The sequence below is a fragment of the Brassica rapa genome, chromosome A04 (assembly GCF_000309985.2).
Source record: "Brassica rapa cultivar Chiifu-401-42 chromosome A04, CAAS_Brap_v3.01, whole genome shotgun sequence".
In the NCBI taxonomy this organism is placed as follows: domain Eukaryota; kingdom Viridiplantae; phylum Streptophyta; class Magnoliopsida; order Brassicales; family Brassicaceae; genus Brassica; species Brassica rapa.
Genome location: NC_024798.2, coordinates 16671892 through 16690924, shown reverse-complemented (window position 1 = coordinate 16690924; position 19033 = coordinate 16671892). Strand labels below are relative to the sequence as shown.

Sequence of the window (19033 nt, the reverse complement as noted above, 5' to 3'; positions counted from 1 at the left end):
ATAATGTCTGTTTTTTTTTCAATCTGGAATAATATTTGTGTGCAAACACTTCAGTAATTGTAACAAGTTTGAAATTTTATTTTATTTTTAACGCTGATAAAAGTTGGCATTTAAAAATAAATAATTACGTGAAATATTGTTGAGGTTGTTGTAGTTGGAGCATGTGATTTATCTTTCTCATTGTGGCCAAACATGAAGGTCTGTTACAAAAAAGACCAGAAGATGTGTCCCTTTCCAAGTCTCTCAGGTCTTTGCAACACTTAAGGGTGTTTCGGTCGTTACAAAGCGATATGCTCCTCACTGAGGATTGTGGGCCCCATGTGCTACCTAGCTACCCCTGTGGCAGAAGTCTCACACCAACTAACCGCTAAAAATTATAAACTTGTTCTTACAGCAAATGCCAAACATTTTCAATATAAAAAGGATTATGAAACTTAAACTACGCATTATATGACAATGAATATACGCTTTGGAAAAATTAGTCTACTGTTCTTAACTAGTATTTTGGAAGAACATCAGATTTACTGAGTAAACATTAACCCTACAAAGCTAGTTTTGGATCAACCAAAGTAGAATAAATATCTTCTTGCAGTTAGGTCATGCGATATATGTTTATAGCAAAGAAAGTGAGGTTGTTTGAAGATATGTAGATGTGGGTCCCACAATGAGATAATAATATACTTATATTTAGGGGTATTATCGTAATATTACAAGAGCTAGGAAATTCTTGGTCACCTACCTCTCTCATACCATGCTATCTCTGTCTGTCATATCCATCTTATACAAACTTTGATTAATTTTTGTTGAATTAAACTCAATTTCTACAAAAAAACTTTAGTTTTTTAATATTATAAGTGAATTATGATTTATAAAATTTAGACATATATTTATAATCTTCAAAAATCCAAAATCTTACATACGTTTGTGTCCAAATGAAGATAACCTTTTATTAATTCACTAAATTAATTTGAAGTTAACTGTTAAAATTACCAACTTTAAAATTAATGCCGTTATCTATTTTTAAAGCTAAAACACTTTTATTTAAAATTGAAATGGTAAAAGGTTATGCGGGTCGTAAAATAATGTGCATGTTTGATCCATCCATAACCAAATGTTTCAGAAAGAGATTGGATTAAGAACTTAACTAAAGCATTCAAACATCTCAATTTTGAGTTTTTAACAATTAACTATTAGAGATGTTTTTGTAAGAATATAACAGGACTGGACCTCACTTTTCTGAAAATATAAAATATGATCTGAACCAGAACTACTGGTCGTCCCAAAACCTGGCTTAAGAAATGAAACCCGTCACCTGACGAGGATGAGAAAATTTTTAGATTTTTGGATTATCTAACGCTAAATTTGGTTATATATAAACTAGATGGAACATGCATGATTATATTTCATCATCAATAATTAAGTTTAGGTCATTCATTTTTCCAGTAATCAAAATGATTTACATGTAGAATGTCGTATTATACAATATCCAAAGATATCATTTGCATGTGATCGACGTTGAAAAGTTACCACATCATTATCTGAATCTCCTACATAATATGGACGTTGGAATCTTAAAGGAAGATATGATGGATCTGACATTTTGTAGCCCCCAAATAAAATTTTAGCCGGATCATAACCTGAATTTGACTCCAAACCAAGTTTTATTTAATTAGTCTTGCAATTAAGTAAACATGGATTAGAAAAAATGCCAAAAATCGACAAGTGAAGCCTAATTATTGCCGAAAAGAGAAGCCACGCAGCGTTCATCCACAATTTCAATCACTTTGTGTGCAATTTGCATATATTGCTGATCCTTCATATATCTGCATTTTATTCAATCATTATAATCCAATATATATATATACATATATATATATATATATATATTTAAATCCATAATTCAGAATGGAATATAAACATGTAGTGATTGATCACTGACCTTGGTTTTGAGTAAGAAACGTAATGCTCACCAAGATGTCCTCCATCAACGTAACATCTGCCAAAACCTGATCAAAGTGTTACAATATCGAGGCTATTGGATTACCTATAAACTATGAAGATTAAGTGATTATATATGTTCCACCATCAATATTTCTTTTTCTAGATAATTTATTTTTGTTGTTAAAAGTTTATTTTCCATTAATAAGATTATAAGAATGGCTTAGGAGATTAGGAGAATATGGCGCTTGCATGTGTCTTTGTTTTAGCATAAAATATCCAAACTAATTAAATAACATAAATCTAGCTCCAAAAAAGATTTTATTTAGTCCTGAAATGAGTAAACATAGAATACAAAAGTTAGAAATATATAAAGTTAGCCTAATAATTAGTAGTTGTTGATAGGAAGAGCAGCCATGTAGTGTTGATCCACAACTTCAATAACTTTGTTTGCTATTGCGCTTGCATATATTGTTGATCCTTCATTTATCTGCATTTTATTCAATTATCGTTACCAAAACTCATTGCCAAGTTATTATAATTCAAATCAAGATTTGTACTAGATTCATTGATCACTTACCTTAGTGTTAAGCAAGAAACTATAATGCTCACCAATCTGTCCTCCAGAGACATGGTGAAGATCGAGATGTAGATGATCAAGAACTTTGGTGACAACCAACAAACAATTAATCTTCCTTTTCTGAATAACTTTGATTGTTACTTCATCATCAACAATCCTAACATCAACTTCTGTCACTTTTGATTTCCTTTGAAGCCATGAACACCTCAGCGAGTTGTTGCTTGAACACTGGTCTATTACATCACTCTCAGTCTTCTTGTCCATGTTTTCATCATCATCATCTTCATCATCTTCATCATTGACAATATTAAGATCATCCAAGTTATTGTTGTTGCTGTTGTCTACTTCATTGTTGTCCTTATGTCTCCCACCACATCTTTTCCTCTCAACCAAATACTTAAGCTCACTCACTCTTCTCTGCAACTCGTTAATGTAATCAATTCCATCTTGAAGAATGGATGCTCTATCTCCCTGATAACATGTAAATATTATATGAATTCAGCAAAGACGAATTAAATATATTAATTTACATAAAACAAGCAATATAACTAACCTTGCTAGGGTTAGGAATGAGCAGTTTCAAGGCCTCGTAGCGCTCATTCAAGTGACATCTTCTTTCACGCTCTGTCGTGAAAGGCTTGTTCTTTTGCTTTCCTCTTCTTTTACGCCTAATGTTTTTGCTAAACTCGATGATACCGCTATCGAACTGATCATTGTTGTTCTCATCACCAAGATTTTGCTGATCTCTTTGAGTATTAGTAATATTGGTATCGGTTCCAAGAAAGAACCCTGAGTAGTCATCAGCAGTAAGGATCACCGGAGGCTGTGGAGGAAGGTTTAAGTGGAAGAGCGGGTCGTATGAGATGCAAGAACCGGACATTATATCCGATAGGTTTGAGCTTTGTAATGGAACTGAGCATTTAGGCAAATGCAAGAGGCTGAGAAGATCAGGAGTTGGAGTTGTTGTTGTGTTTTGATCTGAAGGGTTCATGAAGAATCCATAGTTGTCTACAGAAGCAGCCCAGTTTGAGTCGTGAATCATCTGTTGGATCAGATGGTTGTTATCGTTGCTGATTTGGTTTTGAGTTTCTGAAGAGACAACCGATGGAAAAACAGAGAACTCATCCATCGTTGGGAGCTTTAGGTCGTCACTGAAGGTGTTTGTTGTGCTCCCGGCGATCATGACTAGTGGTTGGAACTGTTGACTTACCGTAAAATCTGTTTCTGTCCCCGTGGTTGAGTCATAGTAGCCGCCGTTGTTGTCGACGGTTGCTTCCAGCGTTGGATTAAGATCAAAACAAGAACTATCCTCATACATTCTCTACAGATTTTTTTTTTTTCTGAAACAAGCAAAAGAAAAAAAAAACCTCTAAAAATGTTATTATTCACTACCGTAACCATTAAGACACGGCCAATGGATTTATCAATGATCATTAAACACAAACTATAAAGAGAAAGATAATTTGCATAACCTCCAAACCTAATCTCAAACTAATTCCTTTTAGGTTTTGTTTTATGCTGACCTATATATCTTCTTTTCTCTCATATTTTCTTTTGTTTTGACTCAATCTTAAACTCAGCACACATGTATAGAGAAGGAAAAGCTCTAATTACCAGAGTTATGCGTTGTACTACTTCTTGGTCTTCCTTGGAAACCCTTAATAGCACAAACTATTTATTCATAATTTTCTGCTTTACACCTTGGAAGATCATTTCAACATTTTGAACTTCAAATTCAAGGAAGCTTTTACGTTTGCTTTTAATTCAGTTTGATGAGGTTAGGGTGTATTAATTAATATATGAAACAATTAATATTAATAAATCTGTATATTATCAGAGATCAGTTGGGTCATGCAATCTCGCTTTTGGGGGACCAACGGCAGTGGACCCCACTGAAAAATATCCTTTTTCCTCCTTGCATTCTTTTACGGTCAAGGATACTTACGTCATTTCAATCACTCCACGATGATTCGTAGCCAGGCTTAGCCTTCTCGGCCCATATTATATAGCAACAAAAAAAAACTTGGGCTGAGAAACAGAAGGGAGCTTGGCAAACGACGTCGTTTTGTTGGTTATTGCTATCCCATCTCTTTCAATTGTGTGTTTACAAGCTCCAACGGCGGTTCACTCGAGCTCCGGCGACTCCACTGCCCCTTCTCAAAGATGCAGTTTCTGGTCAGATTTCAAATTTCTCCATTTTGTTTTACAGCTTCATGTGCAATTCTCTTAATTCTTTGGTGAAATCGAAAACAGGAGAAGGTGAAAATGATAAAGAAGGAAGAGCCGCCGGTGACGGTGAAGAATCCAGAAAGCTTACCTCTTTACTGGTACGAAACCTCAGATTCCGTCTCTCGCCGCTTCCACTTCGAATCCGATGGCCACCTCTCTGTAAACCTCTCTCTCTCTCTCCCCTTAGCTTCGCCTTTATCACTTTGAATTCGAATTGTCATGTGTAGGGTTGTTTTTTTTCTTTCTGTTTAGATGAAACTTGTTGATGACGCAAGACCAGTTCCTCAGAAGATGGTCGAGTCTTTCCTTAACAAGTTCTTTCCTTCTGGATATCCTTACAGGTGACTCAGTGTTAAAGCAAGAGAAAGATAAAGGCTTTGTTTTGTGGTGCTTTATAACACATTGAAAAGCTTTTATTTTTCTTTTGTTGTGCATAGTGTGAACGAAGGATATCTTAGGTACACACAGTTTCGAGCACTTCAGCATTTCTCTAGCGCTGCGTTATCAGTCTTATCCACTCAGGTCTTCTTCCTCACTCTTGCATTCTTGTTCTAAGTTCACTCCAGTTTCCACTTCGTTTCTTCTGCTTGACCGGCCTTGTTGAGACTTATGGGGTCTAAAACAATTACAGACTCAGGAATAAATGATCAATACACATGTTATTAACCACAGTATGCTCATCAAATGGAGTTTTACCATGGATGTATGATTCTTTGGCTTTACTTCTCTGCAGTCACTGCTATTTGCTGCAGGCTTGCGGCCTACACCGGCTCAAGCAACCGTCGTCAGCTGGGTATGTTGCCACTTTAGTTCGTTTACTTGTTCTGACCCTACAGGTGACGGAAATTTGTGTTGACTACCTTGGTTTAATAGATTCTTAAGGATGGGATGCAACATATGGGAAAGCTGATTTGTAGCAATTTGGGTGCAAGAATGGACTCTGAGCCTAAACAGTGGAGGATCCTCGGTATGCATCATTCTTCAGCTACATCTTTCTGCTAATGTCTTCAGTGTCAACCATAAAACGTAATTTACTTTTTTTCACAGCTGATGTGCTCTACGATTTTGGTACTGGTCTGGAACTCGTTTCTCCTTTATGCCCACATCTGTTTCTTGAACTGGCTGGTCTTGGGAACTTCGCTAAGGTATAGACATCCTCTCTATTTTTTTAATTATAAGTGAGAATCTATCAGCTCTTATGCAAAATGCACTGAATCTTTTTGATCCAAAGAGGATTGAAGTGAAACTGTTCTTAGATCAGCAGTGTCTAGTGTCTACCTTCCTCAACAGTGATATAAGCTTTCTAGAGACCATCTTATTGTAAATCAATCAGCTTCACTGGCTGGTTGTAGATATCTCTGTGTTTCACATTCTTCTGGTATTGTCTTATTCAAATAGGGAATGGCTGTGGTTGCAGCAAGGGCAACAAGATTACCGATATATTCATCTTTCGCCAAAGAAGGAAACCTCAGTGACATTTTTGCTAAAGGAGAAGCTATCTCTACTCTTTTTAATGTTGCTGGGATTGGTGCCGGGATTCAACTTGCTTCCACAGTATGCTCATCAATGGAGGGAAAAGTAATTACCTTCTGCTCATCTGCTAGTCTCTTTTTGTTTGGTTTGCAACTCGCTTATCGTAGAGTACACTGATATCTGCAGTTGGTGGTTGGATCACTTCTCTCGGCTGTGCATGTGTATTGTGTGGTAGAGCAGATGCGAGTAGTACCAATCAACACACTGAATCCCCAGAGAACCGCTTTGATCGTGGCTAATTTTCTGAAGGTATATTTATAATCATTCTTAGTTTGGTCCTCTTAACACCATCTTGTGAATATCTTTTATGACATCATTTTGTTTGGACTCTAGACTGGTAAAGTCCCAAGACCTCCTGATCTAAGACTCCAAGAAAACCTACTGTTCCCCGAGAAACCAATCCAAGATGCAGGAAACGTGAGAGTAGGAAGGGCTCTGCATAAAGCTGTGAAGCCTTCCCAAGTGCAGAAACTAAAAGAAGTGTTTGCAGAAGAGAAGTTTCTACTGAGTCAAGGCAAATCATGGACCGATATGGTATTGGAGCACGATGCAACTGGTGAAGATGCATTGCGAGGATGGCTAGTTGCAGCTTATGCCAAGTCGATGACAAAGATATACAATGACCCTGATGATGTAATACTGCAAGACGCGTATGACAAGATGAATGATGTCTTCGGTCCGTTTTTGTCTCAAGTGCAGGCTAAAGGATGGTATACCGATAGATTTTTGGATGGCACGGGTACAAGATTTGCTTGGTAGGGTCTGAGTTTCAGGTAAAGTTGTTCAAGTGTAGACACAATCTAGTGGCTGAAGACTAGAGTCAGATTGTTAGGTGAAACCAAAGTGTTGTGGAGAAGTTTGAAGGTACGGTTCTTTGTCCTCGTTTGTACTTCTTTTTGGGAGGGTCATTGTTAGGTCTACTACAATATATTATCATATGATTTCAAAGTGGAATCTGATGAATACTTTTTATGAAAATATATTTCTTTTATGTAAAAAAGTTGGTATCTCTTTGTGGTTTAAATTTTGTATTATCCATGGTCAAATCATGTGTACTGGCAATTTTTATCCTTAGCCATGGACTCTTTAGTCTTTGTTTGGGGTTTTTGTTGCCTGTTGTTGAATATATTAATCTAATACTAGTTGGACGAAATTATCAAAATTACTTTATACATGGCTCCATAGATTTTTGTTTGGACGGAAAACTCGAATCATGATTTTCTGTAAAATAAAGTGTGTGATGATCATCTGGTTGAACCAAGCTACTGGAGACATGGCTCCATCGATTTTGATTTTTTTTTCCATCGATTTTGGTTTTGTTTCAGCTTGGGACAAGACTAGAGTCTCGATGGGTAGGTTTCAAATGATGCATAAAGAGTTACATGAAGGGAGACAAAGCAGCTTTAGATGCATGCGAGATTTGTATTTTGTTTGGTGATATATTTAGGAGGTCTTTTTTAGAAATAAATTATTTTCAGAATTCAGATATAGTTTTTTTCTTCCTATAATTAACTTTTCTAAAAGAAATATAGAATATTTTTCTTCATCAAAATTACAGAGGTGAAATTTTATTTTTTGAAATTTTATACGGTGGTTAAGTAATTTAAAATTATTTTAATAATATTTAAAAGGGCAATTGTCAATAATAGCACCTTTTGAAGTTTATGTCTCAAAAAGAACACTAGAAGGAGAAAGTCACAAAAATGACATTCATTAAAAGGTAAAATGTCTCTAATATCATTGGTTTAAATTAAATAAATAAACAAAAATAAATAAATAAAAAAAAAAAAATTTATAGTTTCAGATTATATGTTTTCAGATTCGAAATTTTTATAATTTTTTTTAATTTTTTTTTTTGAATTTTCTTTTTATTTTTTTTTCAAATTTTCTTTTTATAGTTTAAAAATAATTTTTTATTTTTTATTTTAGTATTTATTTTTTATAAAATTTTAAACCCTAATTTCAAAACTCCACCCCTTTAACTCTAAACCCTAAGGTTTGGATTAATTAATCCAAGGGGTATAAGTGTATATTTACCTCTTTAATGAAACCTATTTTTGTGACTTTGAGCCTTGAATGCTACTTTGGGAACAAAAACTTGGTTTGGTGTTATCCTACTCTTTTTCTCTATTTAAATTTACGTTTTCAGTTATTTTTACAAATGATCTAAAACAGGGGTACAGTGACAAAAAAAAAAAAAGATCTAAAACAGGGGTAATGCGTCATCAACTGCGTCATTTTCTATTACTGTAGTCTCGAAGAGTGTAGCTGTGTAGCATGAAAATAGATAGTTGGATCAGTTTCAAGGAGATAAATGACGGTCTAACGTATTGAAGAGTGGATTTTTACTTTATAAAGTTTTTTTACATGCACCTATAGATCAATAATGTAACTCAGCCGACCCTGGAAAATTTACAAAAGGAAGAGACAGAATTAGTATTTAAATATTAAATCGGACCCACTAAAATCTATATTTAGTTAGGTCATGATCCATTTGTACATTTTGAATTGAATTTATCAGTTATGAAACAACACTTGCATTATAAAACATGGGACCTTCATAATTGGAGTAGTGTTAATGAGAGAGAAGATAACCCGCATTGTATCAAATAAAAAAAAAATCATAAAGAAAACGGAAAAGAGAAAAAGAAAGTTTGTGAAAAAGAGCAAGATCCAAGTAATGATGGAAATAGATGTCGATGATCTTTGTTTATCTTAGTCTTTTTCTATTGTTATAGTTTTGGTCCAAATACATTTAATTTGAAACACTATTCAAAGTTGCTTTTGACAGAGACAAACAAATAGTTTTGTGAAGAAGTTGTAGGTGAGGTATGCAATTATGAAACCTGTAAGAAGTTATGAACTGTGGATCCATATCACAAAATTATCAGTAAAGTCCAATATTTTGGTACATACTGTGATATCATGGTTGTGACTATTTTACTTAATGACATTCCATATGAAAGATATGCTTCAATGTTTTAAAGGAATTCGCTGGTTTCATTGATTCAAATTTCTACTTACAAGCTAATCATACATATGATAAAAGATTTTTAATATAATAAGAAGTTGGGAAAACAAGAAACGAAAAGAGGAGTCACCAAATCATAGCAAATCATTTCAAAGTTTTGTTTTTTGTTAACATTATCTCACATTATATAAGAAAAGAGGAGCCCCTTTTGTACCTACCTATACTTTGATGTCTGTGATTTTCCCTCAATCTTGACACCACAATAGTTTTGGCTCTACGTACCTATTTTTATTCATCATAAATGTATAGTTCCTAATAATAAAAGTGTATAATATGCGCATAGAAAAAATATGACACTTTTTAATGTTTCTTATTGACTTATAGGTCCAACAAGATTGATTGAAATTAAAAGTTTAGTTAATTTGGGCCATGATCTGATTGTAATTGAGCACTAAGAGCCTCTTTCTTTGACATTTTATGTTATATAATTTAGACATTCTTTTGAGAAAAATATATTTTGGACATTTGCTTCATATATGGCTCCGATTGGAGTCGTGGCTGTCAAGGCTTTGTGGGATTAAACAGTTTCTCAACTCGACAATGTAGCTTTGCCATGTGTGAACAGAATATGTGTACAAACATAAATGCATTTAATTTTTTACAAAGGATTTACATTGACTAATAATATACAAATTTACTCTTTTTTAAATAAAAGAAAAGTTACAAGCATAGACCTACTCAGATTTAAACCAGATCTAATCCTACCGATTAACTTACTATTTAGTAAATGGGCAAATAAACGATCCGAACCAGAACCGAACCAAAATACTTGAAACTGGAACCAGACCGAAACCTTCAAATGTACAAATACATTTTATATTTCTAAATCCTAAATAATTGAGCCGAACCAAAAATGTAACGGGTACCTGAATATATAAAAATATTAGTTATATATATAACATAATTAAATATATATTTTTTAATTTAAAAATCAATTAAAAATTCCCAAAAATATTTGAAAAGACTAAATTATTATAAAGTATCCAAATATTTTTAACCAAAATAATCTGAAATATCCAAGATTTTTATTTGAATCATCTTAAGTATTCAATATTTTACCTAAAATACTCGATATATAACCGAATGAACTAGAACCAAAACCAAATAAGAACACAAAAAAATTAGATATATTTCAGTTCTTTGTTTTACTATCTGAACAAAACCAAACCTGAAACTACACGAACCGAAAATAGGTCAGGTAGTATCCGAACTGATACCTGAAATGCCTGGACCTACATGTCACTCTAGATTGTAATCGAGGAGGCAATATCCAGTCAAATCTTATATCTATACTTCATCAGAATTCTAGTTCTTACATAAAATTCAAATATCAGAAATACCCATGTATGGATTATTTTTAAATATATTGTTAAGTCAAACGAGAAAATATATATCCCCTATATATTAATTGAGAAACATTACAATTTTTTTTTTGTAAACACGTGTCATCACTAGGATGATTCTTAGAATCTTTAGAGAAATAGGTTAGTCCATTTAATTGTATAATAAGTTTTTAAACTAACCATAAAGTCATTAATGTTCATTATTATTTCCTTAAATAAAAGTTACAAAATTTTCTAATGTGTTAAAGTATATATGACAATTAATGATTTTGAATAATAAAAAATTTGAGAAAAAATAGTATTAAAGTATTAAATTTGATAAAAAATTGTTAAAGTATCTTCTATCATATTTTTTTAATTTAAAACTATATTAATAAAATTAAAAACCACATTAACCATATAATAAAATTTAGGTTTTCTGTATATGTTATATTTTGAATTCTTACAAATGACTATAAATTACTAAAATAGTTAAAATTCTCACATTCAAATTTTTTGATCTATGGTTTAAAATTTTTGTTATGACAATATACAAATGATTACAAAATCATATAAGTAAAAATTATAATTTAATTATTGTTAAAATTAAAATATATATATATATATCATTTTAAATTAAACTATATATCATATAAAATCCATAAATATTTTAATTTAGAAATTTACTTTGAACAATTTCTTTTGATAAAAAATTTGAACAAACATTGACAACTTAATTTTTTCAAATTATAAATTACTAAAACTATTAATCCACACTGAAAAAAAGATTATCAGTAATTTAAAGTTTTTGCAATAAAATTTAAAAATGATGAGAAAAATCATATGAGTAGAAAACATCATTTAATAAACATTAATATTAAAAATATACTATATTTATTAATATTATTTAAATTTAATTATATATCTATCAAATAGAAAACTATTGTTTGGATTAATAAAATTTATTTATATGTTCACACCAATATAATTATATAAGTAACAGTTACTGAATTTTAAATTATTAAATATATATATTTATTATTTCATAATATGTAAAAACATATAATACCTAAAATAATTTATATATATATAATTTTTATCCCGCGCAAGGCGCATATCCTAAACTAGTTCCAAAATTTTTATTCTAACAAGTATCATTCAATATAGTTTCACTTTCAGTAGATTACACTTGGACCGGTCTTCTATCTAATCCAATTGTTAGGAACGTTTAGGCAATGTATTTTCTCTTCTGCACTTTGAAAAAGATTGTTTTGCTGATATAGTGAATTTAACCTTTTGAAACAAAAAACATATCATTTTGTTGTTTATTTTTGAAACGTTAAAAAACATGCAAAAACCATTCAACTCTAATGATTTTGAGAAACATATCATACGAAAATAAAACATAAGTATCATATATATATATATATATATATATATAACATTATACTAGGTTAAGATCCGCGTCTTGCGCAAAATGAACATTATATATAAATTATTTTTACGTATTATATGTTTTTTTATATATTAGGAAATAATAAATATATATTGAATAATTAAAATTCAGTAACTATTACATATATAATTATTAAAATGGTGCGAACATATTAATTAATTTTTTAATTCAAATAAGCACTTTTTTATTTTTAAATGATATTAACATCATTTTTAATTATATAATGTTTTCTACTCATATTATTTTTTGATTATTTGTGATTTTTTTATAACAAAACATTTAAATCACCGATAACACAAATTTTATTGTGGGAAGTTACATGATTTTAGTAATTTATAATTTTTTAATAAAATTCACTGCAAAGTTTAAAATTTACATATTAAGTTGTCAATATTTGTTCAAAGATTTTATCAAAAAAACAAATTCAAAGCAAATTTTGAAATAAAATATTTATGTATCTTTTGTATGGTATTTAATTCATATTAAACGATATATACACATATATATATATATATATATATTATTCTTAATATTTCTTAAATGAGATTTCATTCTTATATGATGTTGTAATCATATGTATCTTGTCATAACAAAAACATTTAAACCATGGATAACAAAAATTTGAATCTGAGATTTTTAACAGTTTTAGTCATTTTTAGTCGTTTTAAAAAAAATTAAAATATAAGATATACAAAAAATCTAAAATTTTATTAGATTGTTAATCTGGTTGTTTGATTTATTTTAATGAGTTAAAAAATATTTAAAATGATAGAGGATACACTAATTGTTATCAAATCATTATTATTCAAAATAATTAATTGTTATATATACTTTAGCAACATTAGGCAATTTCTTAATTTTTATTTAAGAAAGGAATAAAAAATATTAATAATTAATTTATGGTTAGTTTAATAAAAAGTTTATTATAAATTTAAATGAACCAACATATTTTTCAAAAGATTTTAAGAATCATTATGGTGATGACACTTGGCTATTTTAAATGTTGTAATGCTTCTCTTTTAATATATAAATGATGTATCAAAATAAAAAAAAATCATGAAATGAGCATTCAACTAGAATTTAAAATCTCTATCAATCTATAATGTATTTTGAAATTGTACCCTGCAAATATTTATGTATGAATATGAAGCTCAACTTCCGAATACTAAAACCAGAGGAGCATAGATCAGGACAAATATCAAATTGAGTTTAGAAAATTTGTCCACCCCTTTCTAGTGCTATACTGCTCATCTGCCTTTACACAAATATCATTTCTTCTTCTGCATAAACTTAAAAAGCAACTTACACCTGGAATAGTAGAACGATATAATATGTTTTCATTTATTATAATTAGTAACGATTAAAATTGACAGAATTTTTCCGCATTTTCTTAATGTTAGAAACATTTAAAAAATATTTTTGTAAATGTAGTCACAATTTTTTGTGTACTTTTTATTTTTTAACATACGTAATACCTTATAAAGTTTCTCTGATTAAGTTTCTTACCATTATATCGACCTCACCTAAACGAAGTTACATTGTATTAACTAACTTTCTCATGGCTAAAAAGTTAAAGGAAATAAAGTTGGAAACTTTTGACAGTGTGAATCAAAAGTATGAGAAATTTTCAACTTGGAATTGTCTCACGGTTGCATTTGTAATTAACTAATAATTTTAACCCATATTGTTAATGTCTATATATATATCCTACTATATAAAAGGGACTAAATTCAAGGCTTTTGAGGCTATCCACCTCAGCCAAAATATTCTCATCCAAAAAGAATTAAAAATAAATATCATTTAGAAGATAATTAACTAATATAAAACTTTTGATATTTCTAAAAATTTCAAATTTGTAACTGCTAATTTATTAATAGAATCATATATCTATATTGAATTATGTTCTATTTTTAATCGTTACTTTAAGAGTAAATAAATTATTAATTTATAATATATATATAGTTTATAACTTTATATTGTAGTTATAAATAAAGAGAAAATAACCGGGAAAGGTGAAGAAGCTCATATAAAATTATGTAATTAAAATGGTAAAATGGTGAATATGATGAAGTGAATCTAAGAAAATTTGTTGTACAAATTATGGTGCTTTCTTCGTCCACTATAATGATTTAAAATAATATATATTCATATAAATAAGTCAATATTTGTTGTTTTTTTTTTGTAAGATGTTAAGATTATCATTTTCTGAAAGGTTACACTGATCCAAAGAGATTAGTTTGTGGAGCTAACCAAACGAGGATTATAGTGTTTACTTTGGAAAAAGTAATAGGTTGAACGATAGATGGCGTGCGTGTTTTTTCACATGGAAATCTGCACATATATTAAAATTGTAAGATTTGAATCATAGAGAAAATATAGTGTATATGACTGAAGTTGATTCATTCCGAAACTAAAGATTGCTAAAATTCTTCTTTGTCAAAATGCATAGATGTGAATCTTATATGAATAGAGTTCTCAATTGCTTATAGCAGTGTAATAAATTCCGTGTGTAAAGGAAAAAAAATGTTATATAAGTGAAAACAAAAATTATGATTTTTTTCTTGTGCCTATAGGCTCTTCGCAATTTGAAGAAGAAAGAACATATTGTGTGAAAATCTTTGGCTCGGTCAAATTTTATCGAGTTGTTTATAAAACTGTTGTTATATGATTCATGTAAATTTTCAGTGTTGATTTAAAAGCCCAAGAAAACCCATCTATACTGACTTTTTGATTTTTTTCTGTGATTTAAATTTAAAAAAGATAAAACTTTCGATAAGTTATGTAAACTCAGAACAAGTATTTAACTTTAGAAAGCATTTACATGTTTCAAACTTATAATATATACATATATAATGTTTAAAATTATGTATATAAAACCTGTATAAAATGTGCTTAAATATGTTTCTCTTCTTTAATGTGTTAATTGTACTATATATAACATTATTTTAAAATTTCAAAAAGTTTATGTCACATTCAAAAACTATCAATAAAAATATAATTCTCCATCTACAACCAGAAAAAAGAAAAACTATAAACATATAAATTTAAATTAAGAAAAACTAACATTGGAAAAACAAAAAATTAATGTAAAAGAAACAAACCGACAAATAATATTATAAATAAAATAAATTTATAAGACACAATCCGCGCGAAGCGCGGAAAAAATCTCTAGTATATATAATAAACAGACTAAATGTCTGCATCGCATGCTTCCTTTAACTTCTTTACCCCTCAAAAAACTCCATACCCATCCAACACCTGGCCGTCTAATCATTTCACTCATTTGAGGAGAAAAAATACTAAAATTTTGGTTTATTTTCTTGAGAGTGCAACCGGGAAAAATGGGAAGAGCACCATGTTGTGAAAAAATGGGGATGAAGAGAGGACCATGGACTCCTGAAGAAGATCAAACCTTGATCAACTATATTCATCTCTATGGTCATTCTAACTGGCGAGCCCTTCCCAAACACGCAGGTGATTTTCATTTATTGTGTATATTTATTTTCTATCACTACTTCTTGATCTGTAAGCAATACGTTTTTGGTGTTTCTTTGGAAAATTCTTAGGATTACTTAGATGTGGAAAAAGTTGCAGACTTCGCTGGATTAATTATCTGAGACCAGACATCAAACGTGGCAATTTCACCCCTCAAGAAGAACAAACTATCATCAATCTACATGAAGTGTTGGGCAACAGGTTTGTCTTCTTTTTTTTTTTGGTTAAAGAGAACTAATAATCAATTTGTTCAATGTTTTCTTGAAGAAGGATCAAAAACTGTTTCTGGTTCGAAGATTTTGTATTTTCCTTTAATTTTACTTCAACTCCCTTTTACTCTTTCCACTTTGCAAGTTTATAAATGATCATTTTTGTTATTTCCGGTTTGCAAAATATTTAATTTGTTTTTTAACACTGTGGGGCTGAGGATATTCATTATTTACACCCGTGATTTACTCAGTCTCGAAAGATTTGTTTTCAGAGTTTTTAAAAGAAAAATAAAACAACCTTCAATGTTACTCTTGGACAAGATACGCACCTCGGCCAATGCAAAACATATGGCGTATATTAGCTTTTGTTTTGTTGTCATCTTCTATGTATGATGTATCTCCATGTTTGCTGCTTTAAAAGGCAATATTTAACTAATAAATTGATGAAATCCATAATATATCATATGTAAGACACTTTTCTAATAGTGTTTACTTTTGTTTGTTTGTTATTAATTTAGATGGTCTGCGATTGCTGCAAAGTTGCCAGGACGAACCGACAATGAAATAAAAAATGTTTGGCACACTCATTTGAAGAAAAGACTCAACAAAAATCAAAACAATGGCGGAGACGCCAAGGATATTAACGGTTCTAACGACACCACACACGAAGACAAAGAGCCTGTGGTGGTCCACACAACCTCTCCGCAACAGTTTTCAAATAGCACTACGACACTCGACATATCAGATAATAATAACAAGGACGATACGATGTCGCACGAGGATATTTCTGCATTGGTTGATGAGAGTTTTTGGTCAGAGGTCGTATCGGTAGATAATTCGAGTAACAATGAGAAAAAGATTGAAGGTTGGGAAGGATTGCTAGAGAGGAATAGTAAGAGACATAGTTATAATAACTCGAAGTTGTATAATGATGACATGGAGTTCTGGTTTGATCTTTTCACTAGCTGTCGTAGGATTGAGGCATTTTCCGACATACCTGAGTTCTGACTTTGAGTTTGTGTTGTTTTTGTCGTTAAGGCTTGAAAGTCTTTTTGTAAACCAAATGAATAAATTTAAAAGTTGTTTCTGTTTCCTCTACGTTAGTTGCATGTAAAATATGAATCGATTACATCATTTTAACCATTTCAGAAGAGCCATTTCGAAGTCAAATAATGTTTCGATTTAGTAGTATTCACATTCAGTTATTTTTTCATTTTAACTATACTACTATTTTTTCGCTATAATTTTATATTTATATGTTATAAGAATTTAGTTTTGTGGTTAAGTTCGATGATTTCAAAAGCTTCTGCAGACTCCTACGTCCAGAATATACAAAATATTACAGATTATGTATTAAGTATGTCAGTTGTCTATCCATTATAGTTTCATATACTGCAATTTGCATATTGTAATGTTTTCCTTTAAAAAGTATATTGTAATATTTTCCCATTTGCAGTACTTTAATCCATTAATAGCAGCAGTAGTTATTTCTTTGTTTCATAATTATTAAACTTTTAAAACGAATAAATGAAAAGAAATATATTTTGTAGACCTTAAAATCTGTGGATGGTCCCTAGTCTAAGTAAACATCAACGTTTACACCATTCGGTTCAAATATCATAAGCTGGTTATTGGATTGAGACTATTTGATTGAACAATTACAATGATAAAAACGTGATTAGGTGAAAACGAAGATGTAATAATTAAAGTTGACGCATACGTAATATCGCACACACTGAGATCGTTCTTTGAACTTTAAATATAAACATCATCCTAAAACATTCTCTATTTTGTTTAAGGCTATACTGGTTCACGTTTTAAATCTTGATAAATTAAGAATATTTTATGAGCAAACAAAAGTTGGATAATATATCACAACAAAGCTTTTTCCAAAGGCACTCAGTTAAATAATAAATATTATTTGATGTTTTAAGAACTGTTTTGGTTTAGCTTTATTTTCTTATATTAAATTTTATGGATACTTAAGATTAATATAGTATTGATAAATCTTAATCTCTAAAACCATTTGTGAAAATATAACTATCCACTCCAAAATTTCATGGAACATAAATTATATATATATAGTATATATAAAATTTTGGCCAATCCACTCAAGATCTTAAAATGACTGAAATGTTATAAAATATAGTCACTTTCCTAATATTCTTCTCGTGATTAAATTAGACTATTCTTCTTTTGAATAAATTAGACGTCTCGAAATTACCATGATTACACCAAGTGTACACCAAGTTATGTAATCAATATTGTTTTGTCAAACCGAACCCAAAATGTAAAAACCTGATACAACAAACCATGACATGGTTTGGTTAAGAGAGATTTTACATTTTAGATGTCATCCATCCCTGCTGCTTCTTGAAAAACTTCAAGCTCTGTCCGTATTCAATCTTATGTTTCCTTGCACAGCCGCAACTCACTGACAGAGCTTGCGGTAACTGTGAAGACTTTCTTTTAATAAACAACTCTTTTGTTTTACATACAAAACGAAACTCAGAGCAACTGAGAATCTGAGATCAACAATGGTTAGAATATTAAAGCAAAAAAAACGGATATCTGTTAAAGTCCAATCAGTTTGACCAATTGCAATATTGCTGTATTCTTCAACACGTCGCTTAAACAGAAACTGACGCTTTAGGGCAAATCGCTTTGCTTCAAGTTTTGTTTAAACCGAACCGGAAAAGAAAGCGGTTTCACAAACCGTTATTTCGTTTCATAGGCTTTCTCTCTCGCTATCCAATTACTTCATCTTTGTCGGGCCTAAAATACTAAATCAGGGTCAGGCTCAATATGGACGAGCTAGTTTAGCCCGTCATAACATTTCAGTGGCACATACGGCCCATTAGCTTCCTCTGCGTCCTATGTGGTGATTGAAGCCCGTTTTTCTACTTCTTTTATCTTTTGTACTGAACTGTTCTGTTTCTTCCTGTCCTCAGGTTCTTGAGCAACTCAAAGAGAAGGCGGTAAAGTGAGCTGGACTGACAGAGGAACCTGTGTTGCGGAGAGTGAAGGAGAGGACAGACGCAAGGAAAAATAAAGAATATGAAAGATTTGGAGACCAGTCAAGAACCTTCAACTACAACTTGAGCTTTTAAACTTATATACTATAGTCTATATTCTTATTTTGTATCATATTTGTTGATTTCGAGTAACGTCTAAAGAGTTACATCGAATTCTTGCTTCATTCATTTTTGCTGTGTGGTGTTCTCAGAGAAACCATAGGAA

At 30.8% G+C, this 19033-nt stretch overlaps 3 protein-coding genes across 3 annotated transcripts; 2 read left to right on the top strand and 1 right to left on the bottom strand.

Annotated features, from left to right (window-relative positions):
• Positions 1 to 42: 42 nt before the first annotated feature.
• Positions 43 to 4567, bottom strand: LOC103865113 (transcription factor bHLH91). Its single transcript, XM_009142892.3, has 5 exons — positions 4556 to 4567; positions 4133 to 4262; positions 3072 to 3855; positions 2519 to 2989; positions 43 to 2428 (listed from the first exon to the last, which is right to left on the bottom strand). The coding sequence occupies exons 3-5, from the start codon at positions 3834 to 3836 to the stop codon at positions 2327 to 2329; spliced, it is 1338 nt and encodes a 445-aa protein (XP_009141140.1). The 5' UTR covers positions 3837 to 3855; positions 4133 to 4262; positions 4556 to 4567; the 3' UTR covers positions 43 to 2326.
• LOC103865112 (protein root UVB sensitive 2, chloroplastic) lies at positions 4471 to 7428 on the top strand. The gene is made up of 10 exons (XM_009142891.3): positions 4471 to 4693; positions 4772 to 4906; positions 5000 to 5088; positions 5185 to 5269; positions 5481 to 5540; positions 5621 to 5714; positions 5795 to 5892; positions 6146 to 6325; positions 6407 to 6529; positions 6614 to 7428. Exons 1-10 carry the CDS (start codon positions 4682 to 4684, stop codon positions 7037 to 7039), a joined length of 1302 nt encoding a protein of 433 aa, XP_009141139.1. The 5' UTR covers positions 4471 to 4681; the 3' UTR covers positions 7040 to 7428.
• Positions 7429 to 15159: 7731 nt separating this feature from the next.
• On the top strand, positions 15160 to 19033 carry LOC103865111 (transcription factor MYB14). Its single transcript, XM_009142890.2, has 3 exons — positions 15160 to 15563; positions 15656 to 15785; positions 16312 to 19033. The coding sequence occupies exons 1-3, from the start codon at positions 15431 to 15433 to the stop codon at positions 16799 to 16801; spliced, it is 753 nt and encodes a 250-aa protein (XP_009141138.1). The 5' UTR covers positions 15160 to 15430; the 3' UTR covers positions 16802 to 19033.